Source organism: Helianthus annuus, chromosome 9 (genome assembly GCF_002127325.2).
Source record: "Helianthus annuus cultivar XRQ/B chromosome 9, HanXRQr2.0-SUNRISE, whole genome shotgun sequence".
Lineage (NCBI taxonomy): Eukaryota > Viridiplantae > Streptophyta > Magnoliopsida > Asterales > Asteraceae > Helianthus > Helianthus annuus.
This window is the reverse complement of record NC_035441.2, coordinates 141,366,271-141,393,442: the sequence shown is the minus strand read 5'-3', so window position 1 is coordinate 141,393,442 and position 27,172 is coordinate 141,366,271. Positions and strand designations below refer to the sequence as shown.

The following is a 27,172-nucleotide window of genomic DNA, read 5'->3' as shown; positions in this document are numbered from 1 at the left end:
TGGCACAATGGCTATGTGCTACTAATAAGGTTAATAATATTCCAAATTGCAAAATAGCCCTACATTTCTTTCTTGACGAACTCTAAGTACATTTTCCAGAACAAATTTGACTGTCCCCTTGTTTTTCTCACGATGCTAGAGGTATTCCATGAGTTTGATGCTAAAGCTGGCTTAGTTGCAGATTCATAAGGCCACCACGGTCGTCATTCTCTTCGATTACGCAATTTTCTGCATTCACTCTTGTGCCATATATCTGAAGTAATCAAAAACATAATTCATCATACATAGTTCAGATCACTTACTTGAATATACCGATGACAGATGGTGAAAACTAACTAGCGATGACACGGGACTTTGATTATATCTCAAGGATATAAAATTTACCTTCTTGTAGAGTTCAATGTTTTGTTGATGCATCAAGCTCCCCTAGGTGATAAATTAAGAACACAAAAACCAAGCCTATTTTTAGAACAGAAAATAAAATTCAGGAACAACTTGTTGTGATATAGAAATGAAGAAACTGAAAACCTTTCTGGTTAAATCTTGTATCTCCCCCATTAAAAGTTCTTCCTGAAATTCATTAACAAATAGATCATCAAGCTGTATAACTGAGGAAATCAAAAGTCATGTAATTTGTAAGTGTTCTTAAATTCCTAGTTGTAATATGTCTTCATATAGAAGGGCAATGATCGAACTTTGGTTTTGATGTGCATTCAAATTTGTGAAAAGTTAGAAGCAAAAACACAATAAAGATTAGTTTTGATCGAGCAACGAAAGAGATAATCCATTAAAAGATAAGGGTTATCAACAAATGAAAGAAGTTTATCGAAGAGTTTAAAAGTATCTTAAGTGTGGTTTAATTTATTAGTTAAGAGTTATCTTCAATGTCTTTTATTTTAGTATATATTTCGAGTCATTGTAATCAATTTTGTTTGTGATTTTACATATAGGAATATGCTTACATGTGAAATGCCCCGTTTGCGACATGTGCATATAATGTATATATGTGTAGGCCCTCGAGGAGTAAAAGTGAAATTGCACTAATTCTATTTCTAACGTTATTTTTACTAATTTCGTAAAAATAACGTTAAAAACGGCGGGCGGTTAATTATGCATCATGGCGTTGATACCCAAAAGACAAGGGGATATATGCACTAATTAGTCTTTATCCCGACTGTTGAGTGTTATGTGCCTTATGTCCAAATCTTGATACAAAACTACTATGGAGCCAGGGTCTTACTGGAAGTAGCTTTTCTATTTCTACGGGGTAGAGGTAAGGCTGTTTACATCTTACCCACCTTAGATCTTACATTAGCTTTGCTATTGGTGGGATTTACTTAGACCATGTGTAGTGGGGCATTATAGGGCATTATAAGGCAAAAAAAAAAACGCCCCCTTCCCCGTTACAAAGGGCATTATAGGGCATTATTTTTGAAAAAAATTGGTGGGGCATTATATATAAAACGCCTAACATGGTTTGTGAAATGGTTGACTGGGTTTGACCCACCAATGAGAAAATAGTTTGTTTTTTTTTTAATGATTGGAAGGGGCATTATCAGGCATTATTCCCATTACGCCACTTTTGCAATAACGCCCCATGCTGACTGGACTGCCACGTGTCGAATAATGTCCCATAGTGAGGGCATTATTTTGTTTAAACACTACACATGGTCTTATAGTTATAGTATGATGAAAATACTTTTAAACGGTGTGTTCACAAAAATCCATGTGTGTTGCCTGATTTCTATAACATTGAATTTCAAACATTCACAAGTCTAGGAAAAAACTATCGTAAGCTAATCTAAACCCTTCATATGTTGCGTTCTTGGTGTATTTCACATTAACACTAAGAAGGCACGCTATACCAAACACTTGAATTTTAGAGTTAAATGTCATTTTAGTCCATGTGGTTTAAGTCATTTTGTTAGTTTAGTCCAAAAGTTTTATTTTTTGTCTGTGGTTCCAAAAAGGTTTCGCCGTTGCCCTTTTAGTCCACTGAGTTAACTTTATCCATTTTTTCTATTAACAAGAAGGGCAATTCAGTCATTTTATATGTATTTCTGTTAACTAGATGGACAATTCGGGCATATAAAATGACCGAATTGCCCTTCTCGTTAACAGAAAAACGGATGAAGTTAACTTAGTGGACTAAAATGGCAACGGTGAAACCTTTTTTGATCCACAGGCGAAAAATGAAACTTTGGACTAAACTTGCAAAATGGTACAAACCAGAGGAACTCAAATGGCATTTAACTCTGAATTTTATGTATTAATTTCTTCTCGCACTTAATAAAATGTGTATGCTTTGTAATATAGTACACACTAATTGTATATAAATATAAGTTGTTCCATAAATAAGCATAAAATATGTTGAAGTATTTGGATTAGGTAGTTTTGGATCCAGCTAAAGACACCTAGGCATTTTGTTGGAAGTTCTTGTATTTCTAGGCATTTTGCTCTCCCTGCAAACAAACTCAATAAGTTCGCTTAGGGCATAACATATAGTTTGGTGAAAATCTATACCAAACAACACGTTAAGTTTGGTGAAAACTCATATGGAGTTCGCTTGTCAACCAAGCGAACTTTCTGAGTTTGCTTGACGCACCAACGAATTCCAAAAATAAGTGTCACAACTTTCATGATTTCGCTTACAGGGGTAGTGAACAACCTAGAAATAGAAGAACTTTCAAACAATGCCTAAACGTACTTAGTTGAACCCTAAACCAACTACTATTCCAAAAATGACAAGCTAAAAAGACATTACAAGTATAGTTGCGGAAAGTAATCATTGTGTTGATTAGTTTATGAAAACCAATTTCTTTCACCAAATAGTGTAATTGAAGTGGCAATTCAAAGGTTCAAACCTAACTTTGTAATGTGTTTTGTTTAGCAGATATGTAATCATAAGGCAATACAAACCTGTTTCATATGTGTGAAAAAATTGAGCCTTAATTCTAATATTCTTTCAAGTTGATAAAAAGTTGAAGTGCAAATTAAGGTGATATATTCATAACATAGTTTAATTGTGTTTTATGTCCATGCGGAACTAAAAGCAATTCGAACCTCAAGACATAAGCATTGTACCTTCTTCAAACGAATGGATTGTAGGCTCATTTCTAACTGGTTCTCTAGGTTATTCAGGTCTTCAACACCCATATTGCTGAGTTCTTTTCCCATCACATGGCTAATCTTATGAGACAAGGAAATTAAACGTGAAATGAAGCAATTTCAATTAAAGTAATGCATTTCTGTGGATAATTTTGAATCAATAGATGATCCATCTTTGAGGTTAATCCAGATAAATTACAATAGCAATAAACTCATTAGAAAATTAATGAAGAATAAATAAAATTTACCGATGAGTTTCTTGTAAGGTCTCCAATTGTTGCTTGAGGACTGATGCTTCCCTTTGCCAGAGCTATATATTGATCAATTGTATAAAGAATTATTCAGATGGAACAATAGTATGCATGATTATAAAAATTATCTAGCTAGTGATTGTATGAGGTACACAAAATGATTATTTACTACAAAATTTTAATTAGTGTATGTCTAACAACACTCTAGACCAGGCTCACATATGTTGTGGAAATGAGAGATTTTGGTTTCATAATAGATACAGGTGTTTTGGTAGCAGTGTATGTGGATCAGAGAACAATACCATTAAGTCTGCTAGAATAGGAACGATGGTCGTATGAGATACACATAAACGAATATTTACCTCAACATTTTTATTAGTGTTAGTGTAATGCCCTAAACAAATTTGAGATCTGTCGTGGACGAAAGAGATGCTAGGTTCATAAGAAATATTGGACCTCAACCTCGACAAATCTCACATCGGTTGTGGACATGAGGGATGTTGGGTTCATAAGTAATACCAAACCTCAAATACCATTAACGCATTTTGGAAATAAGTGACCTCATGGGAATTCTCCACTCATGCGACCAGAAAAATAAATTTGTGACTTCAATTCTGTGTGAACAAAACGAACAATATTTGTTGGCATGAGAACCAGAGGCAGATTTTACAACATACATAAAATATTCTGAAGTTTCGCTAGTCTGAAAAAGTTTGTAAGATAAGTAAATACTTTTGCCAACAAAAGCAATAAAGTCATTATTCAATTTCATCTAACGAGTTACAACAATCGGTATGCATCAATTTCATAATCGATAAGTGCATGATGTTAATTTATATGTTAAAATAATTAGTCAACTGGAAGGAGGATTAAGATGAACGAATAAGGAGATATTGTACCTTGGCCTCTGACTCGGAATTCAATAGCTGATTGTTCTCTTCTTTTGATATGTTATAGCGTTGAATCACTGATTTCATACTGAATTATCAAGTAAATCAAACATTGTTAATTAGCACAAACAATTTCTTTTTGTCATGGAATGATTTTATGGATCAAAGTTTGATCGACAAACTTATAACATATCAACCTGTTGGTGGATCACCTTATATATATACATGCAAGTGGTTTGAGTTTGTTAATTAGTTTTCCATTACAAAATATATACACTAGCTATTGATTGATTGTTCTTTTATGTAGATCTTATCTATTGGGTAGGTATTTTAACTATAATTATGTAACATATTGATATTATTAACTTAACAAAACTTTGCATCTGAAATAATTATCGTATTATGTAATGAGTGAGCCGGAAACCGGAAACTTGCTTACATGACACAATTCACAGAACCCACACCCATATTACTTATGTGTATCTAGTTTATAAAAACTAAAAATAATTAGTAAAATTAGATCCAAATCGAACTAAATCTAACAATATATGTATTAGTAACACAAGTGGTGCAATCAATATTAATACATTAATGTGAGCAATAACGAATAAAGTAATGTATCATTAGTAACACCGAATTAGCAACACATTTATTATCATTGATATCATCACACGTGGAATTTCCATGTTACGTAGGGTAATTTGCATACAGTATACTACAAAAATTTTACTTATGTTTTTAGCAAAATAATATTTTACTTGTAAAATGTCATTGCGATTTGCGATAAATTTTTTATACTAAAGAACGAAGGCTAAGTTTTATCAATTTTAAACTATATGGGTTGGTTTGGGTCAATTTTTGTCCAAACCTATAACCATAATCGAAATGCCGGTTAATGGATAACCATAACCATAACCGATCGGTTATAGTTATTTCGGTTAATTGATTTTGAAGCTTATAGTGGGTCGATTATTGTTCAGTTAATTGTGAATCTACCATAAGTAAAAATAATTCAAAACAATGTAATGGCATTATTTGGGTTCGAAGTTTAGGCTTGAAATTTTTTACCATAGAATAAATTATTATTAGACATTTCTATCTATGGGTATATTACATAACATCTAAAAAATACATATAATCTATAATATTAACACGATTATTACGAAATGTTTATACAAAACAATATGATATAATCCATAAATTCAAACAAACGTTTAACCAAAATGATATGGTGCATCCCATAAATTCAAACAAATATTCAACATAAAACATCAACTATTGAAAAATTGTGAAAAGTCCAAAATCTGACAAAAATATTATTACATGTTGGTCCGATTCAGTTATGGTAGGTATGGAAACATTTATAACCATAATCGGTCCGCTACTTTCGATTTTTTGTTTCGAGTATAGCGGTTAAATCGGCTATTGGTCGGTTAATCTGATTCTTTTGTACACTCTGATTAAAAATGTTCTCTTTTTCAATATGGAGAGTAGAAGAAATATAACTAGCTAAGTAACAGTTTTGGGTGATTTATTTTCATAATGAAGTTTTGAAAAAATAATTACCAAATATTACAAAATTTCTACGTCTTTTATGTTGAAAATAGATGATTATGTATTATAAATATTTTATTCTTCACGTATCTTTGTGTAATATTTATGTATATATATGGAGAGGATTATGAAAAGAGTCTTTTTTTTCCTTGAGAAAATTCAAGATAACTATATCAAATGACTAATATTTGTGTTGAATTTTTTCTAGCTTTTAGCCTTAGGGTTTAATTTTTAGAGGTTGGGGTTTAGCTTTATCATTTAGTTTTTTGCTAAGTGGGTTAAGGGTTGCCTTTCTTCCGGGTGGGGTTCGGTCTTGATAAAGGGGTTTGAGACAAGGGGATCCATTATCCCCTTTTCTTTTTATTATTGTCATGGAGGTTTTAAATCTTCTCATGAAGCGGGCCATCGAGTTGGGCCTATTCCATGGTATTCGTCTCCCCAATGAAGGTCCGCTCCTTTCCCACCTATGCTACGCAGACGACGTTATTTTCATTGGTGAATGGTCGGAAGAAAATGTTGTTAACCTGAACCGTCTTCTTAGATGGTTGAATCTTATCTCCGGGCTTAAGGTAAATCATCACAAATGCAAGTTGTTCGGTATTGGTGTGGATGATGACGAGGTCGAGAGACTCGCTCGGGTTCTAGGTTGTGGGATCGGGTCTATTCCGTTCACTTACTTGGGTGTCTCTATCGGAGCAAATATGAAAAGAGCGAAATTTGGCAACCCATTATTGATCGATTCCATCAAAAGCTTTCCAAGTGGAAAGGTCGATATCTCTCCTTTGCAGGGAGGATGACCTCGGCTAAGGTGGTCTTGGGAAGTCTACCTTCCTATTTTCTTTCTATTTTTGTTGCCCCGAAGTGTGTCTTGAACAAGCTTGAAAAGATTCGTAGGAACTTCATTTGGGGTAAAACGGCTTCGGGCCACAAAATGAGATGGGTGAAATGGGAGAAAATGGTGCGATCAAAAAAGAAAGACGGGTTGGGGCTGGGTGGTATCAAGGAGTTTAATTACGCTATGTTGGTTAAGTGGTGGTGGAGGTACAAATCGGACCCAAATCAGCTTTGGGCTCGTGTTATCAAAGCTATTCATGACACAAAAAATGATAAAATGTTAATCCTCGTTAAGAAAACTGTCCCGGGGGTTTGGAAAGATATCGGAAGCATGAAAGAGGTTTTAGATAAAAAAAGGAGTTGATATTCGTGAAAAATTGATAATGGAACTGGGTAACGGGTCGAACACAAGTTTTTGGAAGGATGCATGGCTGGATCAGGTCCCCCTTATGATCTTGTTCCCTGATCTATTTCGGTTAGCAAAAAATAAGCGTGCAATGGTGGTTGATAATGTGCTTCGGATTGGAGAAGTTAATCAATGGTCGTGGGACTGGGTTACGGACCCAACCTCAGCCGAAGAATGGAGACAGTTAAATGCACTTATGGGAAGATTGAACCAAGCTAAGCTCAATAATTGCAAATATAAATGGAAGTGGTCCGATTGCACGGAGGAAGAATTTTCGGTCAAACAAGTGAGAGCGGAGTTGACGGAGTCAAATATCGGGCATGAGGAGACGGGATTCAAGTTTGTTTGGAATTCCTGGGCCACTCCTAAAAGTCTGTTCTTGCTTTGGCGGACTGTTCACGAGAGTATTGCTTCTAAAAGTGAGCTCGTTCGGAGAGGGGTCCTGGTTCAGAATATGCAGTGCTCATGGTGCGGGTTAAGAGAAGAAACTACGAATCACCTGTTTGTCGAATGTATGTGGGCTAGGTGCATCTGGTGGAACGTTTTAGCGTGGCTGCGAATTCCATTTCCTGCAAACTGTAACTCCATTGAAGTTCTGATGCGATTTTTAGCTGAGTGCCCTGGTAGCAAGAATTGGAAAAGATTTGTCAACACAATCGTTGCGGCAACAGTTTGGCGGCTTTGGTTCGCCCGTAACCAGAAGGTGTTCGAAGACAAATTCCTTCCGATCTCGAAGACAATGGAGCAAATTAAAGAAGACTCGTACATGTGGATCAAGAACCGATCTAAGTTAACGAGACTTGGCTGGGAAAACTGGGTTTTGTTCGATATCGCAGAGTTGATGTAATTGTTCTTTGTTTTGTTTTCTGTTTTGTTCCATTTTATTGTTCCCAGTTTCTTGCTGGCTCTTTATATTTATATATAAAGTGAGTTGCCGTTAAAAAAAAAAGTTTTTTGCTTTTAGTCGTTAGACTTTAGAGTTTGGCTTTTTAGGGGTTTAGGGTATATTTCTTAGAGTTTAGGGTTTAGTAATGGTTAGATATAGTTTCCTCGAGTTTCTCTCTCTCTCTCTCTCTCTCTATACACACACACACACACACTTCTAATCGCATATTTTTAAGAGTTTTTTTGGATATATACATATGTGTATCTTGTCAATTTTTAAACTATACGTATTTAGAACCATAATCTTCCTTTATATACATATATGTACTATTAGTTATACACAATTGTACATTATCAAACGTGTATTTTACACATATGTACACTAGAAAGAAAATATTTAGAACCATATCTTCCTTTATGTACATATATGTACAATTAGTTATACACATTTGTACATTATCAAACATAGATGTATAATATTAGTGTTTCAATTTTAAATACTTATATGTATAGTTAAAGATTGATAATATACATATGTGTATACAACCAAACAAATAAAAATAAAAAACCTAAAAAAGCCTCGATTTTCCCAAGACAAAAATTGTTTTTTCATTTTTGCTTAGAAAAAATGTGTAAAAATGCATTATTCATGTAAAAATGCATTATTCACGTTAAGTTGATGAATCATTTAGTCTCTTTTGATGAGCACGACTATTAAAGTTCCAACAACTAGCTTTGCAACGGGGAAAACGTGCCGTGATAGTCTACATCTTCCAGTCTTGATAGTCTACGCCTTCCATTCGTGTGAACCTCTTTGTAACTAGTTGAGCTTTATATCTCTCGATTTCGCCATTAGGCTTGTATTTTATTTTGTAAACCCATTTAGAGTCTATGGTGTGTTTTCCTTTTAGCAGTGTTTCCAGGGTCCATGTTTTATTTTCTTCAAGGGCTCGTTTTTCTTTCTCCAAAACCTCTTTCCATGTATCATCCTACATTGCATGCTTAAAGGATTTTGGCTCATCATTTCATTGGATGGCCGCTAAAAAAGGCTTGTGAGAATCAAAGAATTTATCATATGAAATTAGAGATAGGGTGTACCGTCGAGGTTCCTTGGTTGGATGTGGGTTGTGTATAATCGACCAATGGGGGAAGTTTAACAACAAAATCATTGAGGTTCTTTGGTTGGGACATATTTCTTTTTGGTCTAGTCTCCAGCTTTTCTATATTGATTCCTTCATTTTGTACGAGTTAGGCCGGTTCTTCAGTTAGGTATGTTGCTGTTGGATCAGGTCTTGGACCTTGAATTAAGCTTTCTAAAGGATCTTAATTAGCACTTTCATCTGGTGTACGCCAATGGGCCTTGGCATGGACCATCGTCTTGATGTTTATTTGGGCTGGGATTATGAGAACTCTCATTAAAATGATTTGTTTCCTCAAAAGGCCCACTAGACAAATTGAAAATGTCACTATTATATATTGTCTCTGGAAACTATTATTTTTGCACTTTCTATGTCATAAATTTTATATCCTTTTGTCCCCGGTGGACAACCCAAAAAATACTCAAGGGCATCCCCTCTCTTCAATTTTATCTCACTCTGTTTCATTGTTTCTAGAGAAGGTAAGACAATCGAAGACCCTCTTATGGTGATATTTTGGTTTTTGTTTAAAAATAAACTCATAAGGGGATTTATTTCGAATGTCCGTTAAGGGTAGCTGATTAATAATTTAAGCCACTGTTAAAAGATATATCCCCACAAATCTTTTAGGTAAATTTGCTTCAAATCTTAATGCCAAACCATCTCAAGAATTCGTATAAGATTGAATTCCACCACCTCGTTTTGTTGAGGTATGTGTGGGCAAGTGGTTTCGAGCAAGATTTCTTGTTTTGCATAAAAATCGGTCGTAAGATTTGATGTGAACTCCCCCACCCCGTTATCACATTTAATCATCTTGATGGGTTTTTCAAATTGAACTTCCACCATTTTGTGAAAGTAAATCAAGCACTTGCTCGCTTCGTGCTTAGGTTTAATGAGGAAAACCCCATACAGATATACTAAAATCGTCTACTACTATGACAAAATAGTTTGCCCATGTATATGAAGTGTTGATACATGATTTGTGGACGCAACTCGGCTCGACGTGATTCGGTTTAAGTCACAACATTCCTCCGTTGTGCACTTAAACAAACGTGGGCCGAAACACAACATTGGGCCGAATCACAAGTCATCAACATGAAACCAAGTCGACGAAACACAAAGCTTGGGCCTAAACTGTTCGGGCCAAAACCCAAGCCGGCGAAACCAGTGGATGTCGACGAAACAGACTTGTTTCGTCGACCATGTTTCAAATCTTCGATTGTTTCGTCGTTTGTCAAGTGTTTTGTCGATGCTAATCTCATTTCGCCGGTTCCTCTTCTGTTTCGTCAATGCTGGTACTATAAATAGCCCCTATCAGACAGAATAGAAGATAAGAGAGAGAGGACACAAGTGTGAGAGAACTAAAGAGAGTTTACAGAGAGAACTTGTAAACATTGTGTTGTAACTGTTTTTCAAGTATTAATACAAGGGTGTAAATCATTGAATCTCTGTGTTTAGTATCTTGTGTTTCCTTATCTCTATCTCAGTTTGCATCTCCAGTTGGATTCCGCACAATCGGGTGTGTTTGTCAACATGGATTAGGAGACTAGATCCTCCCCTAGCCGGACCTACAAGTGGTATTAGAGCCTTGGCTCTTCTCCTTGTTAAAACCGAGTGGTTTCGAGTGTTTTCCGGACTTTTGAAGTTTGTTTTTTTCTCGAAAAATCAGTTTATAACTTAGAAAGTTCTAGTATTTTTGTTGTTAGTTCATAGAAAACCTTGTTTATTAAGGTTTTTGGTGAAGTTTCTAGCAAAAACTTGTGTTTGGAAAGTTACGGTTCACCGGAAAATTCATAGTTTACCGGAAAATTCATAATTTTCTGGGTTGTTCTTCATGTTTTCATAAGTATCTTCAAAGTGTTCTTCAAGATTTTCAACTTTTTGATCTTGGTCAAAGAAATTGTCAAAGTGTTTGTGTATTGGAAATTGTTTAAAGATTAAAATATTGTTTTCCATACTTTGGTTGGTAAGTTGGGCATGGTGTAGCCGAAAGTTTGATCTGTTGTGTCAGTAAAGATAAGGTTAAGCTGAAAATAGTCACCCACTTTTCACCAACTCATCCTGCAGCTTTTTCGACGAAACAAAACAGGCGACGAAACAAAAGTGATTCGCCAAAAATCAGATCTCGATGAAACATACTTTTGTTTCGCCAAACTATTAACGACGAAACAGACTTCTGTTCCGGCATATACCTGTTTCGTTGTAACTTGGGCCTCAATCTGTTTCGTCATTAATTGGGCATTAATTTGGAGTTGGGCCGGTTTCGTTGATTGGGAGCCCAAAAAGGAGCAATTGCCTTTCGTCGACAAGAAAGCAAGATCTGTTTCGTCGGTTCTTTAAGCCTATCCGTTTCGTCGTATAGTGGGCCTCAAACTGGACTGGGCTGTTTCATCAATTGGAAGCCCAAAAGAGCTTTTCAGTTTCGTCGTTCAAATTTATAAATCTATTACGTCATATAACCAACATATTCGGTTTCGTGAATCAATTAGTTTCGTTGGATCTTTGTTTCGTGGGACTTTGTTTCGTCAAGATACTTGTGATTTTTAACAGAAGGTTTGTATAAGTATTTTAACTGCCTGTTTCAAGTGATTTTATTGGATATTCATTCTTAAGTATTCAAAATGAATCCGGATTTGTGGGGAAATTCGTCTACGGCTGAAAGCAAGTATCGAAGCACGGGTTTGTCACCTTCGTGGGCCGAATCTCCTGCACCGGTATCTTCACAAGCTAATCCAATTTCAACCGGTCAATGGGCATTCGTATCAAATCAAACTCCAAGTATACAAAGCATACTCTTAAGCGAGAGCGAAACCGGAAGTTTAAATCGGCCACCAAAATTGATGCACATAAACGAATATCCGGGATGGGTTGATAGATTCCATACATACGTCCTTGGGCAAAACACAGAATTGTGGTTACGTTTTACCACAGATTTCGATCAAACTCTCGAGGTTGCCGCTTCAACCGCCACCACGTTTGCCGATCTTTCGGAAGATCAGAAAAAGGCATACGATCTAGAAAAGAAGGCATATGCAATTCTAACTCAAGCTTTGAATAAGGATATCTATCATCAATTTGTCAGCTTCAAAACTACAAAGCGATTATGGGATGCGTTGAAGACGAGAGGGGTAGGAAATGTAGCGACTCGCCAGTTAAGACACGACCTACACAAGAAAGAGTTTGATGGCTACACGTGCATGGAAAATGAATCCTTGGGAGATTTGACTAGTCGGTTTTATCACTTGCTTACTGAATTGGGTAACTATGGGGTAGTGACAACTCCAGCTGAGGTAGTCACAAAGTTTGCAGATGCGCTGCCACCTCAATGGAATAGTTTCTTGGAAATCCTGAAATACAATGGAGTGTTGGCTACAACAAACATCAATGACTTCGTGCAGCACTTGGAAAACAAAGATCAGGAAGAAACCCTAAAGGCGAAAAGGGTTCCAGTGCCTCAGAATCCTGATATGTATTATGGAACTTCGAGCACTTCGTCTGCAAGACCAGTTTCACATGCTCCACTTCAAACGGCGTTTGTTACTAGCACAGATTTATATGGCAATCCGATACAGGTTCCTGTAAAGCCAGCTCCAACAACAGACTTGTATGGAAATCCTCTACCACCAGCTCCACAACAGCAAGTCTATCGGCCATCTACCGTAGCAACTGATCTATATGGGAATCCACTTCCTGTTTAACAACAAGCTTGTTATGGTAGCACATCATCTGCTGGTCAGCCATCAAAGTCAAATACAGTACGGCTCGACACTTCAAGCTTTTCAAAAGTAAGTGTTGAAGTAGCTAAAGAACATATGGAGCTACTGAACACCTTGGTGAGCGCGTATTGTGGGTTACTAGAAGGTCAGATCGGAAACATCAACCTGACACATGAAGATTATCAGCAGATTGATAAAGAGGAGATGGATTTGATGGACATCAAATGGGCTTTCGCAAGTGCTGTAAGGCGGGCAAAGGATTTCATGGAGAGAACTGGCAGAACTAGCTTGGAAAGCAAGAAAGACACCAAGTATGGGTTCGATAAACAGGCTGTCAAGTGCTTCAACTGTGGTGAACGGGGTCACTTCAAGAGAGAATGTACAAAGCCAGCTCAGCATGGGAACCAGAATCCGTTCAGGAATCAAGGCAACCAACGGAATCAGAACAGGAATAACGAGCGTACGTTGATACCTGTCAACAACCCAAGTCAAGCGGGACCATCAAATGCCAACCAGGCTCTTGTGGTTCAAATAGATGAAGGTTGTGATTGGTCAATACAGTTGGGAAATGATACTCCTGATGGAACAGCTTGTTTTGCTGAGGTTGTCAAGGATCTTAAACGCGCCAGTGGTGGAGAATCTTCCACCAATGGTGATGAATCTTCTGAAGACGAAGACAGTATTAGCTACAGTAGAAGCTCGGATGAAGAATCCTCAAACTCAGGTGATGATCATTTGGATGACACATCAAGTGTGTCAGTCGATGCGGATGTTGATGAGCTATTGGAAGAAGCTGCAGCAGGAAATCATAGGAGATCTATTCTGGTGGATCAAGCTGCTTATTCTTCTTCTTCTCTCCATTCAGCCTTTATGGCTAATGTCGACAGTTCATCAAGCCAGGTATGTGTCGATGAACTTACTGTTGTTAAATGTGATAATTGTGCTAGCTTAAGTATTAAATGTGCTGATTTGGATGCAAATATGTCTGAGTTGCAAGGCAAACATGATGCTTTAAAAGCTACTTTGTTTGACTTGCAAGACAAACATGTTTCGTTGAATGCTAAGTGGTGTGACTTGCAAAGCAAACATGAGGCTTTGCAAAACAAGTATGATGTGACATTCATTCACAACCAAAAGTTGACAGTAGATCTTTCTAAGTGCACAGAAGCCAATATGTTTTATGAAAACCATGAAAAGGAATTTAAATCGGTAATTGAAAAATTAAAGAAAGATAAAACCGAGCTGACAAAAATGGTTTCAAGAAAACAAACAGACATAAATTTGTATATCAATCGCCTTGAGATAATGCAAAAAGAGATGGCTTGTGTTAAAACTAAAAGTGAGGCGATCCAGCTCAAGTTAGACAGTTATTTAAGCTCTAGCTATGTGTTGGATCACATCATTGATGTTCAGAAAGAGAAAAAGGATGTCACGTGCATTGGATATAAGAAATGTCCACCACCTGTTAGACACAATTATGATGCCATGCCTGATGAGGAGGATAGAACTTATTTTGAACCATCTGTTCCTTTGGACGTTGAGGAATTTGCAACCGGACTTGGATACAAGAAGGAAGTATCATCAGATTCGGATGTGTCAGCAGATACAAGTGTGTCTTCTGCTGAACAGAATCAGGATCCTCCAGTTATTGTTGAGGATGCTGATTCTTCTGATGATGAATCCGATGATACTGACTCAGCAAAGTCTGATGCGGTAATCAAAGAAGAGGACATACCTCTTGAGAATCATATTCTATGTGATCCTCCCGCAAAATCCGCTAAGACTGTTCCAATCGAGTCCTCGTCTGCAAAAGAGTCTGAGAGTGTGAATTTGCTGTACACTCTTGTTGGTGATGATAAAATCTACTCTGACAAAGATTTTCCCATTAAGAATGTTAATCGATCTTTAATTAGTAAAATTTTTGAGGATTCAACAAGTAAGTTTTTGGGAAAGACAGGATCACACGTTGTGGTAACACAGTGCCCTCCTATCCCAAAGGCCGAAGTTCGAAAACAATATGGCAATCAGAAATTACCAACAATGAAAAAGCAGCAAAATCATACCAAACCAAAAGGTAAATCACCGACTCAAGGTCAAAAGAAACAGAGTCAGAAAAAGGACAAGAAGGTGAACTTTGTGAAATCAAAGGGAACGGACAAAATTGAAACTTTTGAGAACAAATCTAACTTAGATTTTGTTAAGCAAGCAAAAGTGTTGAAAAGAAATGATCCAAACAGTTCAAAACCAAGTACCTCGGGATCACAGAGTTCATCATCAACAATACAATCACATGGTACTTCGGGGTTTGTTGAACGAAGATCATGTTTTGAATGTGGTGAAATTGGGCATATTATTCGAAATTGTCCGTATCTTCATAAATTAAAAGCCAAAGTTGATGATCCCTGTGAACGAAATTACCAAAAGCGATCTGTTTCTGCAAAACAAGATCCCTGCCTTGTAAGAGAAAGGGAAAAGAAACAGAAACGCCAACAGGTCAAGGTAATTGAGAAAGCACTTAAAACTGAAGTGGTTCAAAAACAATCTGTTCCAGTTAAACCAGAAAGTTCAAAATTTTCAAAAACTTCAAACAATCACGAAGTTAAATTTTCAAACAATCAAGCTGGTGAAACTCAACAGACATGGAAACCTAAAATGATCACAAATTCAGGGGGATCATCACCATTTCCTAACCATCAGAAAGTGGAAGTTATTGTTGTTGATGAAAATGGAAGACCCAAGACCACAATGGCTTGGGTCCCCATCTCCAACTAATCATGTGAGTTCATGTGCAGGGTGTTCCAGGAGGAACTATCAGCAGTCATTGGATTGTTGATAGTGGGGCATCCAGGCACATGACAGGCGACATGAAGCTTCTCTACGACGTCAAATCTATTAGAGGAGATTGTGTTGCTTTTGCTGGAGATAAAGGCGGATATATTACTGGTGAAGGAATGATATCCAACGAGGTTGTAAGCTTTGACAAGATCAACTTTGTACAACAACTTGATCACAATCTTCTCAGCGTTTCACAAATCTGTGATAAACAGTTTTCAGTACACTTTGATGCAAATGGATGTTATGTGCTGAAACCCGGCTTCAAAATTCCAAAAGAATGGATTCTCTTATCAGCTCCAAGGATAAATGATTTGTATGTCCTTGATATGAGCCAAGCTATTACAATGTCTGCACAAGCAACCTGTTTCGTTTCCAAAGCCACAGAAAAAGACTCAATCTCTTGGCACAGACGAATGGGTCACATTCACTTACACAAAATGAATCATTTGGTGTCAAATGAATTGGTGAATGGTGTTCCTCTTAAAAACTTCCATCTTCAAGACGACTGTGTTTTGCGCGAGAAAGGAAAACAAACGAAGAAGCGACACCCGACTAAGAAGATCAACACGGTGGCCGTTCCGCTCGAACGTTTGCACATGGATTTGTTCGGTCCTGTCAAGCATAAAAGCATCCGGAATGATCAATATTTGCTCGTGATAACTGATGATTATTCAAGATTTTCTTGGGTGGCGTTCACGGCACACAAGAGTGAAACTTTCGGTATTATCAAAAACTTAATCATTCAGATTGAGAATTTGTATAAGTTGAAGGTTAGACGGATACATAGCGACAATGGTACTGAATTTAAAAATCATGCCATGGCGGAGTTTTGCACTTCAAAAGGTATTCTTCACGAATTTAGTGCGGCTTACACTCCTCAACAGAATGGCGTCGCTGAACGTAAAAACCGTACATTGATCGAGACTGCTAGGACCATGTTGGTAGAGTCACAATTGCCGATTACATTCTGGAGTGAAGCTGTGGCCTCTGCATGTTACACGTTGAACCGAGTCCTTACAGTCAAAAGGCACAACAAGACCTGCTTTGAGCTTCTTAACAAACGGAAACCAGATTTGTCATATCTTGAACCATTTGGAGCTCCGTGCACAATAATTGATCCTAATGGAAAGTTTGGGCCAAAAGCAATTGAGGGATACTTTCTTGGGTATGCCACCCCAAACTTAAAAGTCTGGAATCTAGAGACTAAAAGGGTCGAGGAATGGTCTGAGGTCAGAGTATAAAGGCACACTTTGCCAGTCAAATGTCCTGGTCAGCCTTGGATGTTTGAGTACGATGACTTTTTCAATTCGATCAATGTTGAAGCAGTTGAAGAAAATGCTGCGGAAAGGATGTTTTTCGAGAGTAACAACGCAACAGATTCACCGTTGGTTCGTCCAATTATTGTAAATCAAGAACCATATTCAGTGAACAATAATGCTCTCGACAATGAGGATTTTCACGATACCGAATTGAACGAATCTTCAGAGGATGATGAATTTCTCGATGCAGATCAAGAAGCTCCAACAACAGCAGTTCATGGTACTTCAAAGGGTACACCTCCAGTGGACGCCCCTAGAACAGCTGAAGCTACTGCATCATCCTCTTCGTCAATTCCGGGTATTGATTTGGTTGTTGATCTCGATCTCAACAATTTGGGTACAAATATTCCAGTTCAAGATAATCCAGAAACAAGGATTCACAATACCGATCCTCAACAAAACATCATCGGAAATGTACAGAGTGGCGTTCAAACAAGAAACATGTTGCGAAACAACAACAGTGCAGGCTTGTATGCAGCTATTCGAGAATCTGGTCAACAAAACGATTGGTCTTTCGCGTGTTATGTCTCACAGGAAGAGACAAGAACTTGGAAAGAAGCTTTGAAAGATAACTCTTGGGTTGAAGCAATGCAGGAAGAACTGCAACAATTCTAGAAGCTTGGTGTCTGGAAACTCGTAGAGAAACCTGCTGGTTACGAGAAGATTGGTACCCGTTGGGTTTTCAAATGCAAAAAGGATGACCGTGGAGTTGTTATTCGGAACAAAGCAAGATTAGTCGTTCAAGGTTTTCGTCAGATAGAAGGGATCGACTACAACGAAGTTTATGCACCTGTTGCACGTCTGGAAGCAATTCGGATCTTTCTGGCTTATGCCTCATTCAAAGGATTCAAGGTTTACCAGATGGACGTCAAAAGTGCATTTTTATATGGTGTGGTTGAAGAAGAGGTGTACGTCGAACAGCCTCCAGGTTTTGAAGATCCTATCCATCCCGATCGGGTTTGGTTGTTCAACAAAGCTCTCTATGGTCTTCATCAAGCACCACGAGCTTGGTACGCAACCTTATCTAATTATCTGCTGGAGAATGGATTTCGCAGAGGTCTTATCGATTGTACTCTTTTCATCAAAGAACAAGATGGAGATCTTCTACTGGTACAGGTATACGTTGATGATATTATATTTGGTTCTACTAATGATGTTTTGTGTAGGAATTTCGAGCGTATTATGCAAGATAAATTCGAGATGAGTGCTATGGGGGAAATAACTTTCTTTTTGGGCCTACAAGTGCAACAAACCGAGTCTGGGATATTCATCCATCAGACTAAATATGTTGGTGACATCTTGAGCCGGTTCCAGATGTCCGATGCAACGCCCATCGGTACCCCATTGTCGCAAAATCACGGAATTAATCCAGACCTGAAGGGTGAAGTTGTTAGCCCCTCATACTACCGCGCGATGCTCGGATCTCTTATGTACCTCACAGCATCAAGACCAGATATAATGTACCCAACATGCCTGCTTGCCAGATATCAAGTCAACCCGAAGGCCTCACATCTTGCAGCTGTAAAAAGGATTTTTCGTTATTTGAAGGGTTGCCCTGACACCGGTCTATGGTACCCTAGGGATAATAACTTTGACTTGATCGCTTTCAGTGATTCTGATTTTGGCGGATGCAAAATCGACGGCAAATCCACAACGGCTAGATGTCAGTTTTTGGGAAATTGCCTAGTCACATGGCAGTGCAAGAAGCAGACGTGTGTCGCTACATCAACATGCGAAGCTGAATACATTGCTGCCTCAAGTTGTTGCTCCCAAGTCCTGTGGATCCAACAACAATTGCGTGACTACGGTTTTGAATTCCTAACTACTCCTATTTACGTTGATAATTCTGCTGCCTTACAGATCACTAGAAATCCTGTGCAGCATTCAAAGACCAAACACATCGATATCAAATATCACTTCATACGTGATTGCTTTGATAAAAGGCTTATCGATGTTGTTAAGGTCCACACCGATGACCAGCGTGCCGACCTTTTTACCAAATCATTTGACAAATCAAGATTAGTGATTTTATTATTGGTAAACGGCATTAAGGTCAAGCAAGAGTAAAACCAACATCGGAAAATCATTTTTGTAAATATCTTTGTGTCTTTTAAATTTATCTTAGTTTGTTGATTTTAGGGGAGTAAATCCAAAATTTAAAAAATACAAAAACATCGAAAAATTTAAAAACACAAAAACAATAGAAAAACAAAAATGAGTTTCCTGGCGAGCAAAAGAGAATATGAGAGTACATCAGTGGTCTATCCAAACCTCTTTAAACCTAAAATGAAAAATATGTTAAGCAGCTCTATATAAGATGTATCGGTAGGCTCACAATCATTTTAAAGTGTGCAGGTTGATATAAACTTAAATCGACTGAAGACCAGGTGAGAACCATTCATTGGCATATGGTCTTAGTACCGAAATTTCGTTTGATAGATTGCCGAGGTTCTGAGATATTCGGTCTTTATGCTGCTTATCATCTGGGTATCATGGTTGTATCTTTTACTGAAAAATAACGGGGACGCAAGTCTAGATCTTCCATGATACTATACATATGTGTACATACTGCATACGACCTCAATAAGTGATCAACAATCACATGTCCATCAAAATAAGTGATAATATATTACATTTATCCGGGAGTCAAGTTCGTCTCTCTGCTGTACGAAAGTACTGACCTGTTCACGGAGTTGCTCATGTGCCCTCATGCATCGAAAATCAAGTTCCTCATCAGTAAGTGATTCTATCACATAGGGCTTGTTTTCAAATCAAAATAAGTGAGTTTCTCACATCATATACGTCAAAACAGATGATAATCGGTATACTCACCGGTAAGATGAACCCTCGTGCATACCTTGATACGGGAATGTGTCATGATGTGGATGAACACCGGTCGGTAAGTATAAATCATACCTCAACGTATCCCCTCGCCATGATTACATCTGATAAGTTGAGCTTATGTGGACAACAATACCGATAATCGTTATAGGATGCTTATCTAAATGTTAACTAATTGAACAAAAAGAGCGTTTTGACATGACCGTACACTGATATGATTCTCTTACCCTCGAAACTCGCAAAAAGAATGTCTGTAAATATTTATTTAATGCTTTCAGTTTCTGCATCTTTGTATATATTTATTTACTGCTTTCTGTCTTTACATTTGAAATATTCAAAAATTCCAAAAAAAGATTTTAGGTGTGTTTTAATATAAACTTTCTAAAAGCCAAAAAGATTTTATTTCTATCTTATTTTCGATTGTACGATGTTGGATCTCGAGTCGTCGTTGCCTGAAACCTGTTGAAAACCATATCGACTAAATCTTCATAAATGGTCAAAATTTGCAAGTTTTGAAAGTTAAAAACTAAAATTGACAAATTTGTTAAACTTTCAAACTGTCGGACGGTAGTTGATTGAAATATGGTCATACGTGTGTCGTTTGTTTATGTTAACTATATTCCAAGCAGTTGTTCTCATTACGCATTTAGATTTCTTGCATGTGCAGATTCTAAAGGCAAGGAGAACATGGTCGATGACAAGCTTCGGAATGAAGACACGACATGGAGGAACTCAAAAGATAAAGATGATCGAGTTGCCGCTGACCATCATCAACACCACAAGGATCTCAAGTACTGAAGATCAAGACATTCACGAGCTTAACTCAAGGGGGAGCTTATGTTAAGGGGGAGTTTGTCAACACACTTCCTACATGAAAAGGGGAGTTTGTTGATACACTTTCTGCTTTCAACACGTGAAGACTTTGAAGATCCTCCGACATAGAAGACATGGAAGAAGAATCTCACGAGTAGCGTCCAAGGGGGATTTTGTTGATACATGATTTGTGGACGCAACTCGGCTCGACGTGATTCGGTTTAAGTCACAACATTCCTCCGTTGTGCACTAAAACAAACGTGGGCTGAAACACAACATTGGGCCGAATCATAAGTCATCAACATGAAACCAAGTCGACGAAACACAAAGCTTGGGCCTAAACTGTTCGGGCCAAAGCCCAAGCCGGCGAAACAAGTGGATGTCGACGAAACAGACTTGTTTCGTCGACCATGTTTCAAATCTTCGATTGTTTCGTCGTTTGTCAAGTGTTTCATCGATGCTAATATCATTTCGCCGGGTCCTCTTCTGTTTCGTCAATGCTGGTACTATAAATAGCCCCTATCAGACAGAATAGAAGATAAGAGAGAGAGGACACAAGTGTGAGAGAACTAGAGAGAGTTTACAGAGGGAACTTGTAAACATTGTGTTGTAACTGTTTTTCAAGTATTAATACAAGGGTGTTAATCATTGAATCTCTGTGTTTAGTATCTTGCGTTTCCTTATCTCTATCTCGGTTTGCATCTCCGGTTGGATTCCGCACAACCGGGTGTGTTTGTCAACAAGGATTAGGCGACTAGATCCTCCCCTAGCCGGACCTACATGAAGGTGCACGGAATTTACCTCAAATGTCACAATGTATCAACTCAAAGAAATCGTTTGTTTTAATGGGGATATGATGAATACACTGCTCAAAATATGGTCAAATTCTTTATTTAAGTTATTTTTGGGTCTTGAAGTGTCCTACAAAAATGGTAGCTTATTGTTAAGCCAATATAAATATGCACATGATATACTTGATCGAACCGGACTCCCTGATTCTAAACTAGTTTCCACACCGCTTGCACCTCATGATACGTTTTTAGTTACGGGTGACCCTTTTTCCAGATGTGACTTTACATGGTTCTCTTGTTGGTGCTCTTCATACCTCACCATCACCTGCCCAGATCTTTCTTATGCAGTTATTCAAGTCAGTCAATTCTTACAAGCTCTAACTCAAACTCATTATTAGTGTGTCAAATGCATTCTTCGCTATGTGAAGGGCAATATCTCTTTGGTCTTACTTTTCAGAAACCATCTTATGTTGACATCCTTGGTTACTCTGATGTTTATTGGGCTCGATGTATTGAGATAAGATGATCAAGCTATGGCTTTTCAATTTTTCTTGGTGGGAATCTTATCTCTTGGAGTACCATAGCATATACTACTGCTGAGATTATTTGGATTACTCATTCGTTACGAGAGCTTCATGCTTTACCACTAGACCAACCAACTCTTTTTTGTGACAACCGTAGTGCTCTTTTCATAAGTGAGAATCATGTCTCACACAAACGAGCAAAGCACATCGATCTGTAAGCTTGTGTCTTCTGGTATGCTTTACAGAAAGTTTGTTCCAACCGAGCTTCATGTGGCAGATATCTCCACGTAGAGTCTTCCTAGAGTGCAATTTGAGTACCTCCTTCGTCTTGCTCTACCACCGTCTCATTTGAGGGGGGGATGTTTTTATTTTTCATACATCTTTGTGTAATATTCGTTTATATCAACCCCACCTAATTGGGTGGTAAGATTTACCATAGTTACCATGTAGATTTAGATTTGCCTCAAGGGATAATTAAGACCGTGCACGAAACACGTACACTCATGATTTATATTTGGATCGGCCTTGGTGTTTCGGTTTGGAACAGGATTCGGCCAATGTCTCCTAAACAAGGGAGACTTAACCCTTCCATTCAATAGATTCCTCATTCCTCCTTTCCCCCCTGGTCACAACTTCAGAGTACTCTTTATACACATACTAACATGTACCATATATATGGATATATGTGTCGTCCCAAAGCTTACGACCTTGGAACTCTTTCACGGGCTACTTATTTGTTATAGAAGTTCAGGGGAAGATCTTAGTTAGGGCCAGGGGTGAGACCCCTCTTTTTTTCACTTTAAAGTGTAAATTTTAACGAAAAATTTATATGAATTTGGTCCCCCATCTCCTTGTTTTTTCTTTTCCTGTACAAGTTACAAATCCATCTGAATTGAAAAGGCATGATCCGGTCCACACTACTCTAAGGCCTGACCCTAGTATGATGCTTCAACATACGATGAATCAAATTTAGCAGGTACGTTTCTACGGTTACAATTTTTTTAAATATACAAATATTCTCAAGATACCTTTTCTACAGTACTTCACTGGATTTACGAGTAAAAAACATCTGCTAGTTTTATAAAGTGTTTCTAATATTTGTTGATTGGCATAATTTTAATTACAAGATCTCTATTAAGCTAGAGCATAGAAGGAGGTTTATTAAATAAATGTAGGAATATTCTTTGTAATAATCAGCTAATCAATTCTTTTGTTTATCTTACATAAGAAGATGATAACATATGACAGTATTACAAGACAGTCATTTTGTTATTAGCTAGAAGCCTAGGTACATATATTAATAAGAGGCGAGTAAAAAAATTAAACCACAAAACAATCTATTAAAATATGTAGATTCGTTTGGTTCTTGTTCGCCTAAAAAATCTAATTAAACAAACAACGTGCATTCAGAGATAAATAATGCTTGTCTAGTTTGATACCCTGGAAAAACTATTCCTCAATCCATAAGCACGAAGCATATGGAGTCAAAAGATTTCAGGTTAGGCCTGTAAACGAACCGAACGTTCATGAACTGTTCATGAACTTGTTCGACGGGAAGTTCGTTTATGTTCGTTTATTTAATAAACAAACGAAGACGAACAAAACAATTTGTTCGTTTAATTAAATGAACGAACTGATAGAAGGATTTATTAAACTTAATTATATTTATGATATGTAATTGTATTTATACTTATATAAGTTAGAATTCGGATCATGTTGATAAGTTATGGCGGGTGATAAGCGGGTTATTTCGAAAACTGTCCAATGACAGTTTCTCCCGCCAAACTTAACCGCCATGTTCGTTCATATAACTAATAGGGGTCTGGCTACATTCTCCGGCACCAAGACATTCAATAACTATTCGTTCTTGTTTTGTCCATTCGTTCTATTCGTTTCAACATTCATTCAATCATGTCGAATAATTCCGCTGCCAAGTATCCTGAAATGCACTGAGATGAAGATAATGATCATGGGCCTTTGCAAACATGTGGTATCAGAGCCACTTCATCAACATTACCATGCCAACACTGTCATGAAGAACAAAGCGAGAGGGAGAAAAGAAATCATAGAACAAGATTGTGTTTTTACTGTCACCGACCAGGGCATTATATTTACGAGTGTAAATCGAAAGAAAATGATGAAAATACACAAATAATAAGTCAAGCAGTGAATGCCGGAATCCGAACTCAAAGGATATCTGCAGAAGATCGGAACCAAATGATAGTGACGGGGACCGAAGGCGGTATGTGGGGAGACATATGGTATGTTAGTAATTCGTTTTCACATCATTATGCCGGTAACATAAATGTTTTTAAACGGATAAAACATTTAGTAGGTGTTGAAACGAATTCTGGGGAAAATGAATTTCTATTTATGTGGGGCATAGGGGCTATAGAAATTAAGTCAAATAATGAAAGATTAATGATTCAAAGCGTTTTCTATACGCCTGAATTAGACAGAAACGTTCTAAGCATAAATCAACTGACTTTGCAAGGATTCACGGTCAATAAGGCCGGATATCCTTGCAAGATTTTTCCCATGTTCTCTCCACCGGTAGTTAATTCAGTAAATGAAATCACTGGATTGTCCAAGGAAGATGAATTGGGCTTAAAAGAAAAACAAAAGGTGATAAGTCTGAATGATGTTAGCGAAAGATATAAGGAAGAGTATCTGAATTCATATTTTGAGGATATGCATGTCTCCTCTTGTGAAACGGATTGGAGTGTCATGATCATAAGGGCTTTGGAATTCAAGAATTTCAGTGATTGTAAAAATTTACTGAACATGCTGGAAGATGGGAAGTTTGTGTTTCATTACAAACATGAATTAGAGAAAAAATTCGAAGAAATGTTACACTGGTTCATCACAGTTTATTTAGGCATAACCACAAGGCCAATTCCACCGATGATGATCGACAACAGAAAGATAGACTTACTAAGTCTATATATGATTGTAGAAAGAGACGGAGGTTACCGGAGTGTAACTGAAGATAATCTTTGGCCAATAATTTCCAAAGATATGGGATACGAGTATAAGGATGGAGAGTACATGAGGATAGTTTATGCCATGTACTTGGATGTTTTAGTTTATTACTACAGGTTTAAAGATGTTCAGGAGAAAGCATGTGATTTAGAAAGAATGAAGGAAAAGGAAGCGGCGCCAGAAAGCAGCCATGGAAGAAGTGCAAGTGCAGAAGTGATCAAGGACGTGACAGCAATGGACCATTATGCACTTTATGCGGGCAACGACTGGGAAGGGGCATGGAACATGCACAAGAGACGAAGGAAGTTCGATTTCAAGGAAGCCCGGAAGGCCGTCGATGAAACCAATGAAAGTGTACTCAAGTTTGCTGCCAAACGTAATTAAGTTTAGGGGGAAGTGATAGAAGGATTTATTAAACTTAATTATATTTATGATATGTAATTGTATTTATACTTATATAACTTAGAATTCAGATCATGTTGATAAGTTATGGCGGGTGATAAGCGGGTTATTTTGAATACTGTCCAATGACAGTTTCTCCCGCCAAACTTAACCGCCATGTTCGTTCATATAAATAATAGGGTCCGGCTACATTCTCCGGCACCAAGACATTCAATAACTATTCGTTCTTGTTTTGTCCATTCGTTCTATTCGTTTCAACATTCATTCAATCATGTCGAATAATTCCGCTGCCAAGTATCCTGAAATGCACCGAGATGAAGATAATGATCATGGGCCTTTGCCAACACGAACATGAACACACCTTGTGTTCGTGAACATTCATTTATGTTCGTGAACGTTCGTTTATTTACGTTCATTTAAATTTTAATAAATCCATACATAGTTATATTTATATAAATATTAGGTTTTCTAACTACTTGTATAAATATAACTAATTAGTATATCTATGAACCCTTATTTAGATGTGTTTTCGAATAAAATGTAATATATTAGACTTGTTTCTTCAATCATGTTAATTTATATTTATTCAAATATGTTCAGTTAATTTTTTTTATGTTCGTTTGTGTTCGTTTATGTTCGTGAATTTTCGTTTAGGCTTTAAACGAACGAACATAAACGAACACCAACATGCCCGATTTCTTAATGAACGAACACGAACAAAAAAATGTGTTCGATTATATTCGTGTTCGTGTTCGGTTAAAGTTAAATGAACGAACATGAACATGCCTATGTTCGTGTTCGTTCGGTTCGTTTACAGGCCTAGGTGTTATTTTAAGTATATTTTAACTGTGTGAGCATCAATTAATAAAATAAGGTTCTGCGATCTGGGATAAAGAGAAATATAATGGATGGGGAACTAATTAATTAAGAAACAATAAACTTAGTGAGAGGACAAGAATTTTTAAAAAACACACATATATATACTGTTGGTATTTACTTGTTAAACTCATAATTGAGACCATGTCAAAAGATCACTCGTGTAACCAAATTAAAATCAAGCTCAACCACATATATACTAGCCTAAACTCGTAGGTGTATTATAACTGATTACATATATCACAACTAGAATCTAAGGGGGGAAATTTCCTAGGAAAAAAATCGTTGGAATTTCCTACACATTCAACGCAGTTGAAGACCCTAAATTAGCGACACTATACCGACAACTTTCCTAGGACAGAGTTTGTCAGGAAGTGTCGCTAACTTTCATTTCCTACGCATTTCTCACGAATACTATCCTCAAAAACATGGCCCAGCCCAGTTTTCTAGTAGTGATATGAAGAGAGATTTATGAAGATATCCTTTATTCTTCTTAGTTAAAGGATGTAGCTTTCAACATAATAACATCAACGACTATAAAACAACCAATATCTTGCAATATACATACATAGGAAGAATATAAAAATGACCTGGTGCTGGAGAATTCAGAGAGCTTGCCAGTGCTGGAGAAGATGATGACTCCAACTTGAGCATCACATAAAATGGCGATCTCTTTTGCTTTCTTCAAAAACCCATTCCTTCTCTTGGAAAATGTCACTTGCCTACTAGTTGTGTCCTCGATCTTTCTAATAACAATCTTTCCTCTTCCCATCTAAAACTTCTAGGGTTTTCTTGCTAGGGTTTCTTGATTTTCAAAGAGAAAATACAGGCTTAGATCTTGATGAAGCAAGTGTTTAGCTTATAGAGTAAAAAGCATAAATATATACACAAGTGGGATGAAAATTACGGAAAGTCGAGATAGTGGATTTATAGTGTAGATCTGATGGACGTGGTTACGCCCCGTTTGCGGTATGCACATATAATGTGTATATATGTGTGGGCATTCGGG

General features: G+C 37.3%; 1 protein-coding gene across 1 annotated transcript; it reads right to left on the bottom strand.

The window, feature by feature from the left end:
• On the bottom strand, positions 1 to 27,030 carry LOC110878947 (MADS-box transcription factor 23). Its single transcript, XM_022127345.2, has 7 exons — positions 26,754 to 27,030; positions 4,259 to 4,337; positions 3,357 to 3,418; positions 3,085 to 3,184; positions 529 to 570; positions 385 to 426; positions 1 to 253 (listed from the first exon to the last, which is right to left on the bottom strand). The coding sequence occupies exons 1-7, from the start codon at positions 26,933 to 26,935 to the stop codon at positions 161 to 163; spliced, it is 600 nt and encodes a 199-aa protein (XP_021983037.1). The 5' UTR covers positions 26,936 to 27,030; the 3' UTR covers positions 1 to 160.
• Positions 27,031 to 27,172: the final 142 nt, after the last annotated feature.